The sequence below is a fragment of the Diceros bicornis genome, chromosome 4 (assembly GCF_020826845.1).
Source record: "Diceros bicornis minor isolate mBicDic1 chromosome 4, mDicBic1.mat.cur, whole genome shotgun sequence".
In the NCBI taxonomy this organism is placed as follows: domain Eukaryota; kingdom Metazoa; phylum Chordata; class Mammalia; order Perissodactyla; family Rhinocerotidae; genus Diceros; species Diceros bicornis.
The window spans coordinates 14660040-14680827 of record NC_080743.1 but is presented as its reverse complement, the minus strand read 5'-3'; the positions used below and the strand labels follow the sequence as shown (position 1 = coordinate 14680827).

General features: G+C 36.0%; 1 protein-coding gene across 1 annotated transcript in view; it reads left to right on the top strand.

Annotated features, from left to right (window-relative positions):
- The first annotated feature begins 5435 nt into the window (after nt 1-5435).
- PIGK (phosphatidylinositol glycan anchor biosynthesis class K) overlaps nt 5436-20788 on the top strand; it is a 113748-nt gene continuing 98395 nt past the window's right edge. Inside the window, exons 1-3 of the mRNA XM_058538326.1 lie at nt 5436-5545; nt 8955-9008; nt 13339-13430. Of these exons, the coding sequence (XP_058394309.1) occupies nt 5453-5545; nt 8955-9008; nt 13339-13430 (239 nt within the window). The 5' untranslated portion in view covers nt 5436-5452. The remainder of the gene's footprint in view (nt 5546-8954; nt 9009-13338; nt 13431-20788) is intronic.

Genomic DNA, 20788 nt, shown 5'->3' with positions numbered 1-20788 from the left:
GCCCAAAGAGACATTTCAACTGTTAGATATGAAATGTTTCCATCAAATACTTGTGATGATTGTTGTAACAAATAGACTTGCCTGTAGTAGTTAAACTACATGGTATAAAGCACATTGCAAAATTTGCATTTCCATTCATGTTACATTTTCTAAATGTAACAACATTTATTTAGTAGTCACAAAAGTATTTATAATAAGTTTATGCAAATTTTCTTTCCAAATTGTTCTGGGTAAATATTTAAACTAGACCTCACTCGTATATGAATCCTAAACCTGGTCTGCTTCCTGTGATTCTTACGTTTTAAAAAAAATGGCACTACTATGCATTCATTTGTGCAAGTCAGATTTCCAAAAGTCATCCTTGAAATTGTCCTCTCTCCTACTTTCCAAATATAATCCATCATCGTGTTCTGGTGGTTGTAATCTTAAAACTCTTATCAGTTCTCTCCATTTTTCATCATCTCCAATCTTATCCTTCTGGTCCAAGCTACCACTGCCTGGACTGGAGCAATGGCCTTCCAAAAGCTCTGCCAGAAGCCCTTCTCCTCAGTGGAACCAGTGTGATCTTTACCATTCTGAGGCTTTCCTTGACCTGACCCTCAAGGCTTTGAAAGGAGGTGGCACCTGCTTAGCAACACAGTTTCATCTTGCAGCACTCTCTTTTGTTCTTTGAACTGCAAGCACAATGTCATTCAAAAAGTTTCTGTAATAAGTGAAGCTCCCTTTCTTCCCTAGGTTCTTTGCAAGAGCTGTTTCCTCTGCCTTGAAAGCTCCACTGTCCCTTCCATCTTTGCTTCATTAACTTATTAATTTCAGCTCAGTCCATTTCCTCAGGGAACCCTACTTTGGTTTTTCTTACAAAGTTGTGCCCCCTACTAAGGGACTAACTAGTCTAACTCTCCTATTAGACTTTTACATTTATTTAAATGCTTCTACTATGAATGTCTGCCTTGCCTAGTCTGTAAGCTCCATAAAGGCAGGCACTTGCTCAGTCTTTTCTCTCTCTTCCATTGCCTGTGACTAGCACAATGCCTGGTACATAACTGGTGCTCAATAAATACCTACTGAATAAATGAATAACACAATGGTGTTCTTGGTGCAGAAAGGAGAGAGAGAAAAAGATATGGTAGGCATACAGATAAGAGAAGAGAGCAAGAATAAACACTGATCCAACACCAGAGTCAACAGGCAATCTGAGTTATCACTGGATTGAAGAGCAATAGTAAAAACAGCGTGGAGAGACCTTATGGTGTACTTTCTGTGAGAGTCAGGCATGAAAACTTTCATTAGAGAAGCCATGGATGCGTATGGATGAGTGGAATTTTGATCTGATTGTTTTTTCTTTTAGTTGCTAAGTTAAGTCAATTATTCACTTAATGAATAACTGAATTGAATTCTAGTCTAAATGAAGACTCTGGTTAACAATTCTTTTTTTTTTTTTTAAATTGAGATATAATTGACATATACCATTGTATTAGTTTTAGGAGTATAACATAATGATTTGATATTATGTATACATTGCAAAATGATTACCACAATAAATTAGCTAACACTCATCAGCACACAGTTACAAATTTTTTTTTCTTGTGACAAGAACTTTTAAGATCTACCCTCTTAGCAACTTTCAAATATACAATACAATATTGTTAACTATAGTCACCACACTGTACATTACATCCCCAGGACTTATTTATCTTATAAGTGGAAGTTTATACCTTTTGACCCCCTTCACCCATTTCTTCCACCTCTTCCCCCTTGCCTCTGGCAATCACCAATCTGTTCTCTTATCTATGAATATGGTTAATAATTCTGACCAAACAATGCTATCTCACATATTAACAGATTAAAAAAAATTATTTCCCATGTTGAGTGGTGTCTACAACTGCTCATGTGTCCTATATTTAGGTATGAAGCTGGCAGTATCCCATACTTTAAAATCAGTGGTTCAACGAAAAAACCAAGAGAAATAGAAATCTACTTCTTTAACACGACAATAAGCATTTATTCTAGTCCAAGAGCTAACGATAGGCTTAATGAAAAAGTGCTAAAACCATTCCTTTTAAAACAAAAATGAAACAAGCAAATTTGCTTGCTATCAACATTATTAATTATACTGAGCCATAACACAAGCTATGAAAAAGAAATATAAGGAATAATACTGGAAAGGAAGAGGTGAAAAGATAATTTGCAGATACTATTACTGTAAAACTAGAAAAGCCAAAATAATGTCAAACAAAATTTTTAAATAATTTTCATTATTAAAATAATGAAAATTATTATTAAAATAATGAAAGAGCAGTTGGACACAAAATATGACCTATATATCAGCAATAACTGATCAGAATACATAATATTATAGGTATTACACATTTATAATTATTTATACGTATTTCCCATACAATGAAAAAGAAATCCAGTAAGAATAACAACAAATGTTAAAAATGCTTAGGAAGTAGCTTAATTTAGGTATCTCTGACTTAAAGTTTTACTGAGAAATTAAAAAAAGGGACCACAAGGGGCTGGCCTGGTGGCATAGTGTTTAAGTTTGTGCACTTTGCTTTGGTGGCCTGGGGTTCGTGGGTTTGGATCCTGGGAACAGACCTATGCACTGCTCATCAAGCTATGCTGTGGTGGCATCCCACATACAAAATAGAGGAAGATTGGCAAGAAATGTTAGCTCAGGGCCAATCTTCCTCACCAAAAAAAAAAAAAAAAGAGACCACAAATAAATGAAAGACTTCCGTCTTCCTGGATGAGAGACTAAATATGATAAAGGTGTCAGCTTTCTCAAACTTATTAATAGATTTTGTATAATCTCATTAAAAAATCCAAATAGTACTATTTTCTTATAACTTGAAAAAATTATTATAAAATTCAATTGGAAAATTTACCAGGTGAAATCATCATGAAGTCTACTGAAATGGTTATCCTCAACGGCCAAATATTAAAACATATTAAAAGCCATAATAAGGAAAATAACATGCTATTGGCCCCCAAATAGACATGCATTTTAATTGAAGAGAACAGAAAGCCCAGAAATACTGTATTTTTTATAAAAATTTAATAAAAAAGTTATCATGAGGCAATGGGAAAGACAAGCATTATGTAGAAAATTATGTTGGATAATGGAATACCAATTTTGATAAAAGTCCAGGTAGATGTTATAGCAATGGCTCCCACAGAATCACGTCTGCCTGTTTCCACACCCTTGTGTCTCTGGGCTTGGGCGCACCACAAAGTTCTGGGTGGTTTGTTATGCAGCAACAGATAACTCACGTAACATCTTAAAGCATATACCAAAATGTATTCCAGACAGTTGAAGAGTTAAACATAAAATTAAAAGAAAATAAAACTTTTGATCTGAGACCTGAATGAACTCCTCAGACAAGTTCTTTCAGGTCCCAGATCAAAAGTTATCTCTGCAGAGAGGTTTTCCCCGACCACCTCATTGAAGTAGTGTCTCCGAAGTAGTGTCTCCTTCCCTTTCAGTTTCTGTCTCTTTACCCTATTTGTATCACTATGTGAATTTACTGTATCCATTTTTCTTTTCTTTTCTTCTTATCGTTTGGCTTCCTTACTAGAATGTAAGGCTTATGAGAGCAAAAACCTTCTTTTTAGCAGTATCCTGGTACATTATCAGCGTTCACTAGACTTTTGTTGAACTGTTGAATAAATAAAAGGCATTCCGCTAGTGTGCTAACTTTCTCGGCCTCACAAGGGAAAACCTGAATTCTGATTACCTAACAAACATTAAACATCTCATCAAGTGCAATAGCAAAAGAAAAAAATAAAATGGAAAGAGAGACAAGAGAATGAGAAAAGCAATAGCATAAAATATGACAAGGGTTAATGTCATTTCTTCATAAAGATATCATTCAAATTCATATGTAAAACAAAGCTATGAACAGAAAATTTACATCAGAGGACATACAGAGAGTTTATAAACACAAGGAAAGACATCAGATCTTTTTTTTTTTTAATTTATTTTTCCCCCCAAAGCCACAGTAGATAGTTGTATGTCATAGCTGCACTTCCTTCTATTTGCTGTATGTGGGACACGGCCTCAGCATGGCTGGAGAAGCAGTGCGTGGGTGCGCACCCGGATCCGAACCCTGGCCGCCAGCAGCGGAGCACACGCACCCAACCGCTAAGCCACGGGCTGGCCCAAGACATCAGATCTTGATAGTAATCAAAGCACTAGAACTACTTGAGGTAACTTTTTTTTTTTTGAGGAAGATTGGCCCTGAGCTAACTTCTGTTGCCAATCTTCCTCCCTTTTTCCTTTTTTTTTTTCCTCCCCAAAGCCCCAGTAGATAGTTGTATGTCATAGTTATACATCCTTCTAGTTGCTCTATGTGGGAGGCTGCCTCAGCTTGGCTTGAGCAGCGGCGCGGAGGTCCCAGCCCAGGGCCGCCAAAGCGGGACACCAGAGCTTCACCGCTACGCCACCGGCCAGCCCCTTCAGGTAACATTTTATACCACGGAATTTAGCGGCAAAAAACGGTATAATTTGGTGTTAAGTTGTGTATTTTGACGGCGCCGTAAGTTTGTACACTTCATAAAGCAACGGCATTGACAGTCATTAAAATTTTTGTGTCTTTTGATCGAAGATTCCTATTCCAGAAAAATTATCCAGAGAAAATAAGTCAACAAATGTAAAAAGCCAAATGCCCAAAGATACTCTCTACAATATATTTTTATAGTAAAACTTAGAAACTTTGTATTGTTCAATCAAGTGGCAATTACTTTGAGGCACCAATAAGGGATGGAATTCCATGTTACTGTTAAACCTTAAAATCAGGAGGATTATGAAGCAGCATAAAAACATGTTTTATGTCATGCTAGATGGAAACCAGAATTTAAAATTGAATGCATATAATGAACAGAATGGAACGAATACATATGATCCTATTAAATCCTCTCTCTTTAAGTTTTAGCTCCATAATTACAGAAGAAACAAAAATTTAACTAGTTTATCCATGTTCATACTTTTAATAAGTAATAGACCCTAAGCCTGTTAGCTGTAGCACCCACCCATCTTTCCATTCGAAATGAATCCAATTAATCTTGTTTTTGTGCCCAAACACTTGCTCCTCCCACCACAGCATGCTTCACATAGTCAAAGAATTGGCAGCACTATGCAAAAAAGAAAATAGCTTCTTAAATCTTATCAGATCACAAGTTTTTCTCCCTCACCTTTCAAAAATATTTTAAACGTTATATCTATCCTACAATACAAAAACTAACGATGCAGTTAAAGATACAGCATCAGCACCTCCCGCCTGCCCCGCCCCAGCTATCTAGGAACTTCAACCCCGTGCGAGCGCTACCTTTTAAAGGCTGGCGAGGGGCGGGCCTCAGGGAGGTGGGGCTGGCGTCGCAAAAAGCCGCCGTGCTGCTTTACGGCCCTCGCCCCGCCCCTCCAGGTGCGGGTGGGCTGAAGCCGGCAAACATGGCCGCCACCTACTGCCTCAGCCGGGCTTTGACTGCCCTGGCAGGGTTGTCGGTCTTGTCCTTCGGCAGCTTGGCCGCTAGTCAGATCGAGGTAGGAGTCAGGCCTCTCTGAACGACAGGGCGCTGGGCGTTCAGCCGTGTCGCGGCTGCGAGCGCCCGGCAGATGTCCTGTACCCCGCTGAGGGAAGCCTCCTGGAGTCGTCAGCCTCCGATGGGCTCTCCGGGCTGTGGGAGGGTGTCACTGGGGACGGGATACGACAGTGTCGGTCGGTTTCAGCCTTTTAAAACGACGAATTAAAACAGTCAACTCCTCGGAGATAGGGGAAGACCTGATCCTTTGCTCCTACGTGTGTGCAGACCTAGCAGGTGAAGTTCAGGCACAAGAGTGCAGCCCCTGCTTCCCTCCTGCTAAACTGCATGCTCCCCTTTGGTCGGAGTCGGATGGGTACTGCGTTTGATCTTCGGCTCACAGGACGTTCTGGCTCTTTTAAAGCTTTTACTGTCCACTGTACTCTGATGATTCCTCGGTCCAGTTCTACAGTCTCGATCTCTAGCATCATTTTCAGGCCCGCATATCCAGCTGGCTAAGGGGCCTGGATAGTCGGCAGATAGTTGAACATCTGTGTTCAAAGTTTTATCTTCTGCCTGCCCCACTTCCTATGGTGTTGCTGCTAAGCTAGACACCTGGGAGTTTGTAATAAACTCCTCTCTTTATCTCACGTTTTAATCATCGCTAAATTCTATGTTCTGAACTCTTAGAATTGCTTTCACCTCTCCAGTTCCACTGGCTTAATGCAGGCCCTGGTCATTTCTTACCTAGACTCTTGCAATAACTTTATCTTGTTTCCCCCAGGTTTTCAAACTCCCTCACTTAGATGCTAAGTTAGCATCTAAAATTTTTTCCTAAAATGTAAACGTGATCAGGTTATTCTTCTGATTGAAACTTTTCAGTGTTTTTCCATTGCATACAGAATATAAAGTCTAAACGTTATGATCTGGTCTCTGGCTACTTTTCCAGTCTTCATATTGGAGCCCACTCTCCCTGCTGTCTCAGTACTTTGAGCTTACACCAGGATTTCAAACTTTTTGAATACACACCCCCACCAGTTAAAAGATATTGAGCACTCTATATATTCATGAATTGCTGCTAATTTATATATTCAGTATTTATAATGTATATTTTTAGATGATATGAATAGAAGTTCTGCCATTTCCCTCCTTTATTCTAGTGGATTATCTTGTATACTTCATTTTGGATACCATTACTCTTTTTTGTAGTTACACGGTTGCCTTGCTTTTTCACATTACCGTGTTTTATACCCCATTTCCTCTGGCTGTTCATTTACCAAGATGCAGTAAAAGCATAACCTATGTAGAACCTTTTCCTATCCCTTACCTTTGGCTTTACTGTTGTGATTTGCACACTTGCCTAGTATAGCACTCATCTCTTATAACCTATGTATGCTTTGTACTGTTTATTATTTCATCATGTACTTCAAGTGCAATAGCTCCCTAACTGGTCTGCCTCAAATCATTCTTTCTTTCTCCCAGTCTGTTCTCCAAGCTGCAGCCAGAGTAACTTTTAAAAACACAGATCTGATTATGTAACCCATATACGCCTTAATGTTGCTTTAAGGATAAAGAGCAAAATCTTCATCATGACCCACAGACAAGGCCCTGCATACTTGTGCCTCTGCTGACACCTCCAGTTCTCTCTTAAACTTCTGCTTATGCTAATCTTCTTTCAGTTTCTCAAAACCTCTAAGCTCCCTCTGTCATTAGGACCCACGTTCCCTCTGGAATTATCTTCACTGTTCTCTTCATCTTTTGGATCCTAACCCAAATGTCACTTCCCTAGGGAAACCTTCCCTGATCCCTCTCCCCCAGATCAGGTCAGGTCCCCCTATTATTCTCTTTCATGATACAGTGTATCTTACCTTTATGGAATTTATAATTTGCCCTCAACTGCTTAATGTGTGTCTATTGAATTGAAGATAACCTCTTTGAAGGCGAGTACTATGACTGTTTTTGCCTGTCATTGTTTTCTGAGCACTCAGGACAGTGACTGGCACCTGGTGTCTGATGAATGTGATGAGTGAATGAATGTTACATTGTAGTGGAATGTGTTTGCATGCTTATCTTCTTTATTGAACTCTGAGATTCATGAGAGAAAGTAGCATGCTTTTTAGTGATTTTTGTGTTGCTGTAGATTCCATGGCACCTGGCGCATAATGGGTGCTCCATTAACTATATGTAGAATGAATGAGTAACTTTATAGTGATTATATTGTCTAAACAATCACAAAAGAGTTTTGCCATTTCAGATTTTTTGCTAAAGTCTTAATGGTGTAAGAATTTTGGAGCTGGAAGGGACATTAGAAATTATTGGTTTAACTCTCATTTTCTGCATGAGAAAAGTCAAGTCTCAAGAGCTAAATAACTTACCCCAATCTCACAGCCGAGTGAATGATAGGACCTGGGCTAAAACCCAGATCTTCAGATTCCTAAACTAATACTTTATCTGTTATAGCACATTACTTTCTTTAGCTAGGCAGCTGTTGAGAAAGGTTAAAAGATATATATATATACATATGTATACATGTGTGTATGTATGTGTAAATATATGACATATACACATTTGAGTGGAATTTTTTTTTTCACTCTCCCTGAAATTGTCTTGTCAGCTGAAAATTAAAATGGCTAACGTTTGTTATGCAATTACTCTGTTCCAGTCACCGTTCCTACATCTGTGAGTCAGGTAATATTACCATTTTATAGATGGGGAAATGGAGGCATAGAGAAGATAAGCAGCTTTCCTACGTTCATACAGCTAGTAAGTAAGAGGGCCCAGATTTGAATCCAAGCGATCTGACTGTTCTAATACTACTGTTTGAGAGGTCGTTATGGTTTTTATTCACTATTATTTTAATATATAATCAAAATCATGCTCATTAGATGCCTGGATAGTGTTGGATGCGAGGTTTTAAATGTTCCATGATGGCAAATATAACAGATTTACTTTAACAGGTTAGTGATATGGTACATGATAGTATGTTAGAAAATGTGCTCAATCAAGTATGTTGGTGAGTTGAAATAAAGTAATTGGAAGTACCCAGCACAGAGTAGGGACGAATACTGAATGAAATTTCAACAGCAAGAGTATTAATTGTTATGTGTAGAATCAAAACATGAAATAAATCATTCACAATTTGAAGACAGTGGAAAATTAGAAGCACATGAGGAAGAGCTGGCCGTGTGAGAGAAAATGTATAAAAACAAACAGCCCCTCCCCCCCAAGCAATGCCCCCCGCCAGCAAAAAATAAAACTGTTTATTTTGTCCTTCATAAGGTCAAATACTAGAATCTTTATAAGCTTGCACAGTGATGACTTACTGTTATTACAACTAGAAAAACTCCCTGAGTCTGAACTGCCCTTTATCAGTCTTTACTCTGGGAGTGGGGCTTTCTCTTCTAATCTTTTTGCTGTTATTTGACTGATAGGATCAAGCAGAACAGTTCTTTAGAAGTGGCCATACAAACAACTGGGCTGTATTGGTAAGTATATTCCATGAAGGTATACCTTGCTGTTCACATTAGATATGTGTCTGAGAAATTTTGTCTGAATCACATTTTTGAAAATAAAATTTATTTTCTTATATCTTATAACAGAAATTCTTTATTTTGATTTGGCTATATTTTAAATTGACTACATCAACTAATAATATTCTTTGCCTTCAGTGTATCTGTCAAGTGGTGGTGGGTAAATAAATATAAGAATAAATTAGGGATACTGTTGTTAAAGGAAGCATTCTATGAAATATAGAATTATTTTAATGATGGAAACTAGTAATTGTATTTCTTAATTATAATATTAGTTTATAGATATGCTCTACTTAGGCTACTTTTTAAAATTTTTTTAATTGTTTTTTTTCTGTTCACAAAAATCGATGATCATTATAGAAAATTCAAATTATATAGAAAAGTTTAGAAGAAAACAGATTAATTTTATATGTGAATTTCATCTCAGTTTAAACAAAAAAGAAAATGGAAAATGTCTTCAAGTCCCACATGCCAGGATCAACATTTTGGTGAACCTTCTTCTAACCTCCTCTCTTCATATATAAGCATAAAATACATGATTTTATATAACTAGGGTCATATTATATCTGCTATTTTGCAACCCGATAGCAGTATATCTTGGGGATCTTTCCCTGCCGGTAGTTATAGAGATACATAATCTTTTCCAAAGGCTGTATTGTTTTCTGTTTTATGAATGTATCATAATCTTCAGTTCATGGACATTTAGATTTGAAATTTTTCATTATTTTAAACAGGGCTGTGTTGGACATCCTTATACATACATCTTTGTAAACCTGGCTGATTTTCTCTTTATGATAAATTCCTAGGCATAAGGCTGTGAAGTCGTGGAGCATAATTGCCCTCCAGAAATGCTGTACCTCTTTTTCTAACCCCAAGTTAACTGTGCATTAACTTATCTTTTCTGTTTGACTGCTGGGCAACAAATTAAATTTTGTTTTAATTTGCATTTTTTGATTCTTAGTAAGGTTTGCTTATTGGCCCAGTTTCTTTCTTTTTCGTTTTTTTTTCCTCTGTGTGAATTACCATCTTTAATTTATCTGGATTCACAAATTTGTGTTTTTAGTTCACCAAATATAATACGTGTAATCAATTTTGTTATTCCTGTGCTTGGAAAGTATTTGGGTGATAGTTTTGCTACTGGGGATTCATTTAATGACATTAACATGATTAGAAGATACAATAAATTTGACAAAAAAATGTACAAAAGGGTTGACTGGAAGAAAAGATTAGAAAATAAAGAGGCAAGAAAGGAAGCTGATTTTTGTGAGAAAGGAAGGGAGCAGAGAATGTACAGTGTTTCAAATAACTCGTGTTGGAAAAGGAGGAAAACTGGGAAACACAAATTGTAAGAATACAGTGGGAATGTAAAGGAGGTGGGTAGAAGAATTCAACTAAAAGTACAGAGCAAACATATGAGATTATAAGTAACTTTATGAAGGCCAAAGGAAGATTGTCCAAATGTTTGAGGCCTTGTAAGTTTATCGAGAACAATTTTATAGAAGTATGTAATTATCTACAGGTTGCTAGAAGTAAATAGTGATTACAGTTGCTATACATATTTGTATGGAATATAATTTTATTATGATTAAATAGAACAGTAAAACATAGGTTCATGGCACATTTTCTTGTTCTCCAGGAAAGAGCACCTTCTATATGCTACCCCTCACAAGAGTTTTATGAAGGAATTGAATAAAGGTTGCTTAAGATAAGGAGACAGGTTTTCAATGATTCCTTAAAAGTAGGGAAAACCATCAAGAAGCAGGCGACGATCCCCCAATTTGAGAGGATAGCTTACTCTGCAGGAAACTGAGGGCTCTTCCATGATTAGTCTCCCGGTGACATTCTTGAAAGAGGGAATAACTGCTTATGTGCAGACGACTAATTGCTAACGGGCTCATGCTTTAGAATAAGAGCCTCTTAGCTAATACTACACACACATCAAAGCCTTCCTTGTTCTGGGAAACCTCTGACCAAGCCCCTCTCCAGTCTCAGTAACCTGGGTCTCAGGTGAGAATAGAGGGTGAAAGAGAATTATTACTGAGCATTTCACAACAGCAGTTTTCATATTTTGTGCTGTATTTTACACATGAACTCAGACATAGTATAGTGAGACTTTAATAAATTGTGCTTTCTTAAATGGAAAATTATGAAATTTGACCAGGGCCAAGTTGAAAGTACTAAACATACCTTTCTTTCAATGTTATGTAATTCATATTTTTAAAAAATATATATATTTTTTCCTTCCAGTTTGAATTAATTTGTTTTTAGTCCTGACTAGATGATCAGAGGTAAATGAAATGCCCCTTTGCTTTTGTAATATGACTGAAAAAACTTACCACCAGAGGGAGATAGAAGGAAAATTAGATTCCATTTTAGTCTCAGGATCTGCTGTGAAACAAACATTTTTGCTTCTGTTTAATAAAAAAAGTTATAAAGATAATCTGTACTCATGGTTGAAAAGAGGTATGGTGAGGAAGGGTGTAAACTGGAAAGTTATTGCACCCTTCTTTGACCCCTTTTTTTATTCTCTATAATCACTATTATCAGTTTCTTGTGTATCCTTTCAGAAATGTCAAAGGCATGTAATCACATTTGTGTCTTCTCCTGTCTCCTTTTAAAAAGACTAATGGATCATATTCTTTTACAACTTCCTTTTTTTTTGGTATTCTATTCAGTGACTAGGTGATAATTTATATTAAGTTGATATTTCCTCGTCCATTCTCTTTTCACACCTTAATTTCATGTCTAGTAAATTGCTGGTGAAAATGAAGGCAGTTTCTTAGGTTTATGATCATTAAATACCAAAATAGATGAGAAATCCTTTTGGGTATGATAAAGTGCACTGAATATACTGGTTTTTATTATGACTAATTCAGATATCAATTATATTATTTCTGCTCAAGTTAGGGAACCTGTGGATTCTTTGCTACTGATGGGTAGTGATTTTGTTTCTTGCTTTTTGGATTTGATTTTTGCTAATATGGCAACATTATAGTGAAAATCCTTGAATACATATTTTTGCATACTTGTATGAACTAAATCAAAAGGTAAGTACATTTTCAAACTTGACGTATGTTGCAAATTACTCTCTTAGAAGGTTTATATTAGTTTACATTCCCATCAGTCGGTTATAAGTATTCATTTCCCCACACTCTTGCCAATACTATGAATTGTCAGACTTTTGAATACTTATCAATTTGATTTGTATTTTTTAAGTTATGACAGAAGTTGAGCATCTTTAAGAGTTTTATTTTCCATTTTTAATACTTTTGTTATGAAATGCTTGCTCTCATCCCTTGCCCATTTTTCAAAATTGGGTTGTTCATCTTTTTCTTATTGAGTTATAATTATTTCAAGTTTTTCATTTCAGTTAGGATTTTATGGTATTTTTGACATAGGGAGTTTTACATTTTTATGTAGTCAAAAATTTTAGTCTTTTTTAAATTGGATTCTAGGTTGAAAATTCATTTTAATTAAAAAATCTCGTAGTTGCTTTCTGTCTGCAGGGGCGAGAACATGTATGCTAGTCTCGAAACTGTCATTATACCTGCTCTCAGCAGAGGCATGTGGTGGGGGGAGGAGGCTGCTTGGTGGTAGGTGTGCTACCAGCTGACCCCATTCTCGTTTACTTCCTTTGGAATGGATTCTCAAGAGGGTTGACATTTGAAGCATGGCATTAGATTTTCCTAGCACCTTTGATATCATTGTTAGGAATCAGTTTCTTCTTTTTTTAAGTGTAAAACTTGTTTGAATTGTTTCTAGTTTTCTGTTGAGTTCAACAGTTTCTTTATAATGTATTCTCTTATGTGCATATAAAACTGTTTTGTATGTTATGTTTTAGTCTCTATCTTACATTTTTCACGACTAAAATTAGGAAGCAATCCAGACTGAGAGGAATATCATATAACCCAAGGTAGCTAATTTTCTTTTCAGTTCTATGAAGAGATTATGGGCACTGTGTTTGATTCTAAAGAATTTAATCTTTTAGAAATAGGAACATTATAGAGTCACATAAATTGAGAGTAACTAAGTTGGTTTAGTATTTGATTAAATTCCCCAAAGATTTGTTTTAAGCTGAAAGGTCTTTTTATTTAATATAGTTATGACCCCTCTCTAGAGAGATTGGTTTTATTGACAATTCTTTATGTGCTTTGCTGTTTCTAAGCCTGAATTATGATATACTCTTTCTTTAGGCATCTCTGTTTCCTACTTAAAGAGAAATAATTCTGTAACTCTGTGGCTTATTTTGATTAATAAAAATAATATATTTGTTTTAATATTTTAGGTATGTACATCCCGATTCTGGTTTAACTATCGACATGTTGCAAATACTCTTTCTGTTTACAGAAGTGTCAAGAGGTTAGGTATTCCTGACAGGTAAGAATTCTAAATAAAGCTTAACTCTGAATCTCAGTAAAAATCACCCTTAGATGATTGTTATTATATTTGTATTTTTGTATTACTTTTGAAGAAGGTAAAGAAACCAATCGTGTATAAAGTAGCTGTTACTTAAGATCATAATGGTAAATTATATGAAACAACAATCAATACTAAGGTAAAAAGATTTGATAAAGTATGATTGTTTGGTATCTTTTATTTAATTATTATATGCCTCACTCTGGGTTGTTAATTGCAGGCAACAGAAGGCAGTTCTTACTGATTTAAGTAGAAAAGGAATTATTAAAAGTATATTGATTAGTTCAGCAAATTGCTGGGAAGGCTGTAGCCTTAAATAGTCAGGAACAAGGAAGATGAGGTAGCAGAGAAGACATATCTAAAAATCATGGCATAAAATCCGTGCAGTGATGATAATGCAGCTGCGAACTGCTGAAGGCTGCACTCAGCCGCTGCATAGCTGCTGCCTTTGCCTTTGGAAACTTAATGTTGCTACTGCTGCCTGCTGCCAAAATCTAGCCTTTGCTGTCCCAGCTTCTGGCTGTCTCTAGCTCTAAATTTAAAGTCCTTGGTGGGAATGTCATATTGGCAGAGCATAGATTAAGTGCCATGTCCATGCTACAGAGGTGACAGGAAGAATGACTATGTGGTGTTGTTAGCTTCTGTATAGGGAGGTGGGCTCTGCCTTCTATGATGACTCATAAAGTGGGATGTTTCCTAATTACATGAAGGAGTTCAGGTACTGGGCAGAACCCCCACCCCCCCACCCCCAGATGGAATCCTCTACATTTGGTTTGTCAGATATGATCAGGCTGTTTTTGCCATTATCCAAGCAGTTCTAGAAGAAACTGCAGTGAATTCAATTACTTAGGTTTGATTTATTTAGTCCTGTGTACCTCTCTACCTACGAGGCAGTGTGGAAAGAGCTTTGCAGTCAGATGGATCTGAGTTTGAAATCTGGGTTTAGTGGTGATCTTGGTTAAGTCACTTTGCCATACTAAGCCTGTTTCTTCAGCTATTACGTGGTGATAATAGTACCTTCTTTACAGGGTTCAGGCGCTTCCAATAAAAGCAAAGAGAGAGGCTGGCCTGGTGGTGTAGAGGTTAAGGTTGCGTGCTGTGGTGGCCTGGGGTTCATGGGTTCGGATCCCGGACATGTAGCTACATATACACTGCTCATCAAACCTGCTGTGGTAGCCTCCCACATACAAAATGGAGGATGATTGGCACAGATGTTAGCTCAGGGCCAATCTTCCTCACCAAAAAAAAAAAAAAAGCAAAGAGGACCATGTATAAAGTGCTGCAGGAGCACAAAGGAAGCAGTGAAACAAAGTTATAGTACCTTGTACGTAAATAGCTCCATTTTAGCCTTGGAGGCTGACAAGAACTATAATTTAATTCTTGTATTTCATCTAGAAATTAAGACAACTTGATAATATTACCATTTTTAAAAAGTACATTAAATTAGTCTGAGAAAGAATGATTTGTTAGATCAAGTATACATGTATTATTCCTGTGATTAGCCAATTATTATAGTTTGTCAGTTGGTTCTCAAATAGGTCTATGTGGTGTTTTTAGCCGCTGTGGCATCTGTACCCTATGAGCTCCTCCAGGAGGTTACTGTGCATGGTTTTCAAAGGTTTTCACTTTGGTAAACGGATCCTTGTCTGGTCTATAAGTCAGTAGGGTATGTGTAAATGGTTTCAGTAAGATGTAGAGGGCGTTTTTAGAAATAGGATGTAACTATGGGATGTATTTTATATATTATAATTAGTAGATTTGTCCCTAGGTTTCTAAAGAATGGTCTATAAAAGTTTATTCCTGTTTCAAGTGATTGCCTGTCTACATCTCTATTTATGAAGTCTTTGTTGGGGAATGAATTGGGGATTTAAACAGTTGGTGATTTAAACCATTTGTTATTTAATAAACAGAGAACAACAGAAAAGATTCTATTTAGTTTTTAGCCTATTATGGTGAATACTCCTCTTATTGGTGACTTGTCCCATTTTACTCCTACCAGGAATTAAATATAAAAATATAATTATGAGTAATGTTTTAGTCAGAAAGTAACAAATTATTATGAAATAACAGTTTGGAAACTTAAAAATCATTAAAAACAGCTTTCAGTTTTAAAGCTTGAATTTCACAATACAGTTTGAATTTATTTTATACATTGTGGGGCATTTTCAAGTTAAAACTATATTATCATAACTTCTGTCATATGCCAGATATGTACCCTGAGAAAAATGATTGATCATTACATTAATAAAAATTATGAGTAAGCTCTGCTTTTTAAAAAAAATTTGTTTGCTTTTTTAAAGGAGCATTTTACCTTTATTTGAAATGCAAAGTATTTGCATTTAGTTTTCCCATATGCTTCAGTAAGAAATTAGTTCGTGTCACAAATCATTTACTAAAATCCATGACACAAATGATTGACTTTTCTTTTGGAAGTTCACATCAATTCCATCGATCCTGTTTGAAATGTCACATTAGTTATGTCACTGCTCTTGTTTTGATTTCTCTCTGATCTTCTGTCTGTATTTCACACACTCCGTCCACTTGAGCTGTTCTCTCTGCCTAGCGTGGTTATCTGTGCTTCTGGCTCACTGCTACCTAAACCTGGCTGTGATTCTGAATCACTTGTGGTGCATGTTAAAAATACTGATTTCTTGGCTTCACTCCTGGAGATTCTAATTCACTAGAGCTGAATTGAGGCCTAGGCATCAGCTCTGTACGTGGGTCTGATGCACAAGCAAGTTTGAAGCACAGCTTTAAGTTTTACGTGATCTTCCAAATTCACCTTACTCTGATACTTCTTCAAAAAAGCATTTCCTGACCCCCTTTTTTGCTTCTGTGGTGTCTGTCCTGTGTATACTTTGATTATAACATGATTTTACTAATTATAGTATGTCTCCTTCATTAGATTGTAAATGCCTTGAAGGGAACAAGGATTATATTTCCTTTCACTTTATACTTCCGGCACCTAGCACAGTGGCTAGCACCATAGAAGGTGCTCTGTAGGTATTGAATAAATAAACACGTGACTTAGAAATACTTTATCAGTTAGGCAAAGCAAATACAATTTTTTACTTTAAAAGTAAAAATATTTTTATCTCTTAAATTGTGGTAGTTTAGTTTTTAGCAAATGTGGATTTGGTATAAAAGACATTTTAATAAATGGGTTGCCAGAATTCTATAATACCATTTCAAAATATTGACTCAGGGAAAAGTGATTTTAATGATTATGGAGGAAAATAAAAAGACATGCTCATAAGATCTTCATAATTGCCCGCCAGCTTGACTGTTATCGTTTTCATACCTAAGTTCCATGGAGGATAGGTGTCTTCCACTCTGTAACCAGGCTTTCTATAACTGTACCCATCCTCAGAGATTTTGTTTATTTGCCTGGTTTTAGCTTGCTGAAACATTTCACTATTTCTAGGAAATTTTCTGCCCTCAATAATTGTTTTGGACTAAATCCCTGTTTCACTACCTCAAATATGCTTAATGTGCTTGAGATGCGGAAAAGAGGCCTTAAGCAGGGGTTAGATTCTAAAGTCAGTATGTGAAGCAAAAATTGAGCCAAAATTATTCTTGAAAGTTTCTTAAATAGCACATAAAGTATAATATGGTATTGTCTTTCATCAAGTCTAACACAGCCAGTTTTTCCTCCAGGGCTAGAGCAGATCATTGTTTTCCTTTTCTTTTTCTTTGGTGGAACACTTGATAAGGTGGCTTCCTTAGGAGTAGGGAACATGTGGAATTGTGATGCTCATGCTGTGAGAGGCACATGGGAATTGAGACTGACTGAGGGAATGTAGAGTCATAGCTCCCATCTCGTGTTTATTTTGGGGAATAAATGCATTGAGTATTCGGGTGGGTGAGATTCTCCTCTTTTTTTTTTTTTTTTTTGGCTGAGTGCACAAGATTGGTTATGGAGTTAAATGTGTATATAATTTTTCTTAAAAGATGATTTAGATCTACTACAAGTTGGGGGGATGTGAGTTTTTGTAATGATCCCTGTCTGATAAACTATCTATTTCTGTAGTTAAATCCAGCAGCTTTTCTGATTCTATTTTTTTCCCTTACTCTGTATTTTAATCATTATGTGAGATTAATATTCCTAATTTAAATTAAATTCCTAATTCCTAATTAAATTCCTAATTTTAGTCTTCATCTGCTCTTATGCATAAACTCTTAGTGTATGCAAAATAAAGTTCACATTCCTCATGCTGGTACTCAGGGCTTTTGCAGTCCTGTCCCATATCTGGTATTCTGATCGTTAATTTCAATTCCTCACGCTCCAACCAATTCCCTCTTAGAAGTCCCTGCGTTGGCCTCTGTCATTTCCTCCCACCAGTCCTTCCACCTGTAGTTTTTTCCTTCCTCCCTCCTTTCTAGTTTTCCTCTGCCCAAATTTAATTCATGCATTCCCTAAAGCTTTCTTGGTCCTTCTTGCAGAAATAATATTTTATTTATACTTCTATCAAGGTACTTTTTGTATGTATTGATCTTATTTCTTCAAGGCTGGTTCTGATGCTATGTTTATATTCCACACAATGCAGTCTTTAGTATATTGTGCAGAGTTGAATGCATGAATGAATAGTAAGCTAAAGACCTCTAGCTGAGTGGAACCTGATTGGTCTAGGCTAGAAAGGAAATATTTATGAATACTGCTTATTTATATTCTCTTTAACTCTTGTTTCTCAAACCACACTGAGCTAAAAGTGCTCTGTAGTTGATTTTATAAACTATTTCCTAACTTCTACTTTAGGGATCCATGGGTGGGGGTGATCTCACCAGAGAACTTCAAATTCATTTCTTTCTATCAGATAGAAGTTCGTAAGAGTCTTGCCTAAGACAAGTTAATGTCAACTTTACTTATTGTCTACCTTCCTGCTATTTAAGTTCTCTTGGGATGTACTTTTTCTGGGTCCCTTGTCCCTTTTAATTTTTTTCTCAGGTAATAAATATTAGCATTAGAAATGTGAATTCTGGTAATGTTTCTGTAAATTAAAAAGGAAAAAAATCACTAATTGCCTGTTGTTATTGTTTTTAAAATCACATTGGTAATATAGCTTTTGACTGTTGCTCTTTATGCTGCTATGGATTAGATCTTATACATAAGAGGGCATTGTCTAAGGTGGAGAATTAAGAAGATATTCAGAATTTTCTTGTATAATTTCTCATTAAAATATGGAGAAGGACATGGTTCTTATGGTTCTTTGAAAACGCTTGTGGCTTTCTCTGCAATCAGGTCAGCCACAATGGACTTAACTTCCGGCCTCCTCCTCCGCAACAACTCGTGTTCCCTATCCACCGTAATTCAGATACTATGTTACTGATTTTATAGTGAATTATTTCGTTTCTTCCTTGTGGTCTTTATGAGAGATTGCCTTTTCCCATTTTACATATTTAAATGGTAACTCAGAATGGTTAGATGACCTGCTTAAGGTCCATTAGAGGTACCACTAAACAGTAGAACCAGAATTTGAATTCAGGTCTTCTGACTTTATGGCTGGAGCACTTCTATTATATCATAGCTATCTCCTCCCTAAGAAATTACAACAGTAAATATTTATGTAGCGTTTACAATTAGAGAATTCTTTTAATATAATAACATTATCTCTTTTTATTCTTATGACAATCCTGTAGAGGTTGGTATAATTATGCACATTGATCATGTAATAGCTTTTATTAAATTCAAAGATGTATATGTACAGGTAGAATGTAGTTCTGGGGTGTTACGAAAATAGTTAATATTAATTTAATAAATATAAGAAATGCCTCTCCTATTTTCTCATTTTCTTATTTTTTCCATAGTTTTTACTGTTGTCTGTCTTCATTATGTCAGGCTTTATGTACTTCATGCTTCTGTACTCCATCATACTTTGTAGCTGTAAAATGTGCTTCTGTACTTCAACAGCTTTGTCGCTATTGATTCCCCGTTTCTAGTCTGTTTCTCCCTCCAACTCATCCTACACGCAGCTGTCAGAATTATTTTTCTCAGACACTGCTTTTGTCTTTTCACTCCCACGGGCAAGAACCTGCAGTGACTCTGTTGCGTCTCTAAAAAATTCAAAATTTTCAACTAGCCTTCAGTCTTTAACTGCTGCTTTGTTAATTCTAACTTATTATGTTCATTTGTTGATTTGTTATGACATCTACTGCATAGTATTTAGTTACTTCTATTTCTACTTTTTTTTTAATCATTTATCCCACCTAGAAGACTTAGAATGTCCTCTGTGCTCTCCTTTCCTACCCATACATCGTTCTTTCCTTTGTGTCATTATGTAGAACTTTGTAGAGTACTCTGTACAGGGAGGTCACTGAGTGATTCTTTTAAACCATTACAATAATTTATAAAATTTTCTAAATAATTAAACGTATATTTAAAATTTTATTCTATGACTATTTTTATTTTATGATTTTGCCTCATTTTTAATGAACAAAGGGACAAAATGTAGTAAATATGCTTTGTAAATAATTTGCAATGTATTATCATATTGTCAAGATAATATTAACTCATGCCTTTGAATGTTCTGCTTCTTGTCTCCTGTCACTTCTCAACAGTTTTTTCTCATATACTCTGTAAAAATATAAATAACAGTGTTTGAATATGGATACTTATGTATTCTGAACAATCTGTCATTTTATTCTCACATTGGCAGCTGATCTGTCTGTGGTTCTACATGATGTTCCTGGTGAGGGGTATAATATCTGGAATAGGGAAACATTTAGAATAGTTAAGAAGTCGAAATGTGCTCTAAGGAGAATAGTGACTAAGGTAAAGGGAGCATGTTGCCCACCCACTGCCCTCCTGCTGTTATGTTTAGGTAATAAGCAGGACCCATTTGCAAGACTAAGAAGACCTTGAAGGGTTTTATGGAGCAAAGGGGAAATTTCTTTATTGATTTGTAAATTGATAGGAAGGTTTTGGGATGTTGAAGAAGGGAGAGAAGCTTATTCCTTCATCACAAACACAATGTCTTCATTACTGACACCATCCTCATATCCAGTAACTTGATTTCCTTGCCTTTGTTCTTTAGAATTGTCTTGGCTATTCTCGGATCTTGTTCTTTCATGTTAAGTTTAGAATCAGCTTGTCAAGTTCTTAAAGGCCTGTTGGGACTTTGATTTGCATTGCAGTGAGTTTCAGATTAATTTAGAGAGAATGGGCTTCTTCATGGTATTAAATGTTTCAATTTATGAATAAGATGTATCTCCATTTAATTATGTGTTTAACAGCTTTCACTTAAGTTCTAAAATTTTTAATTTCTCTCCATAAACATCTTTGGTAGAATTTTTAGTTGTCTTAGGTATTGTAAGTGGTACCT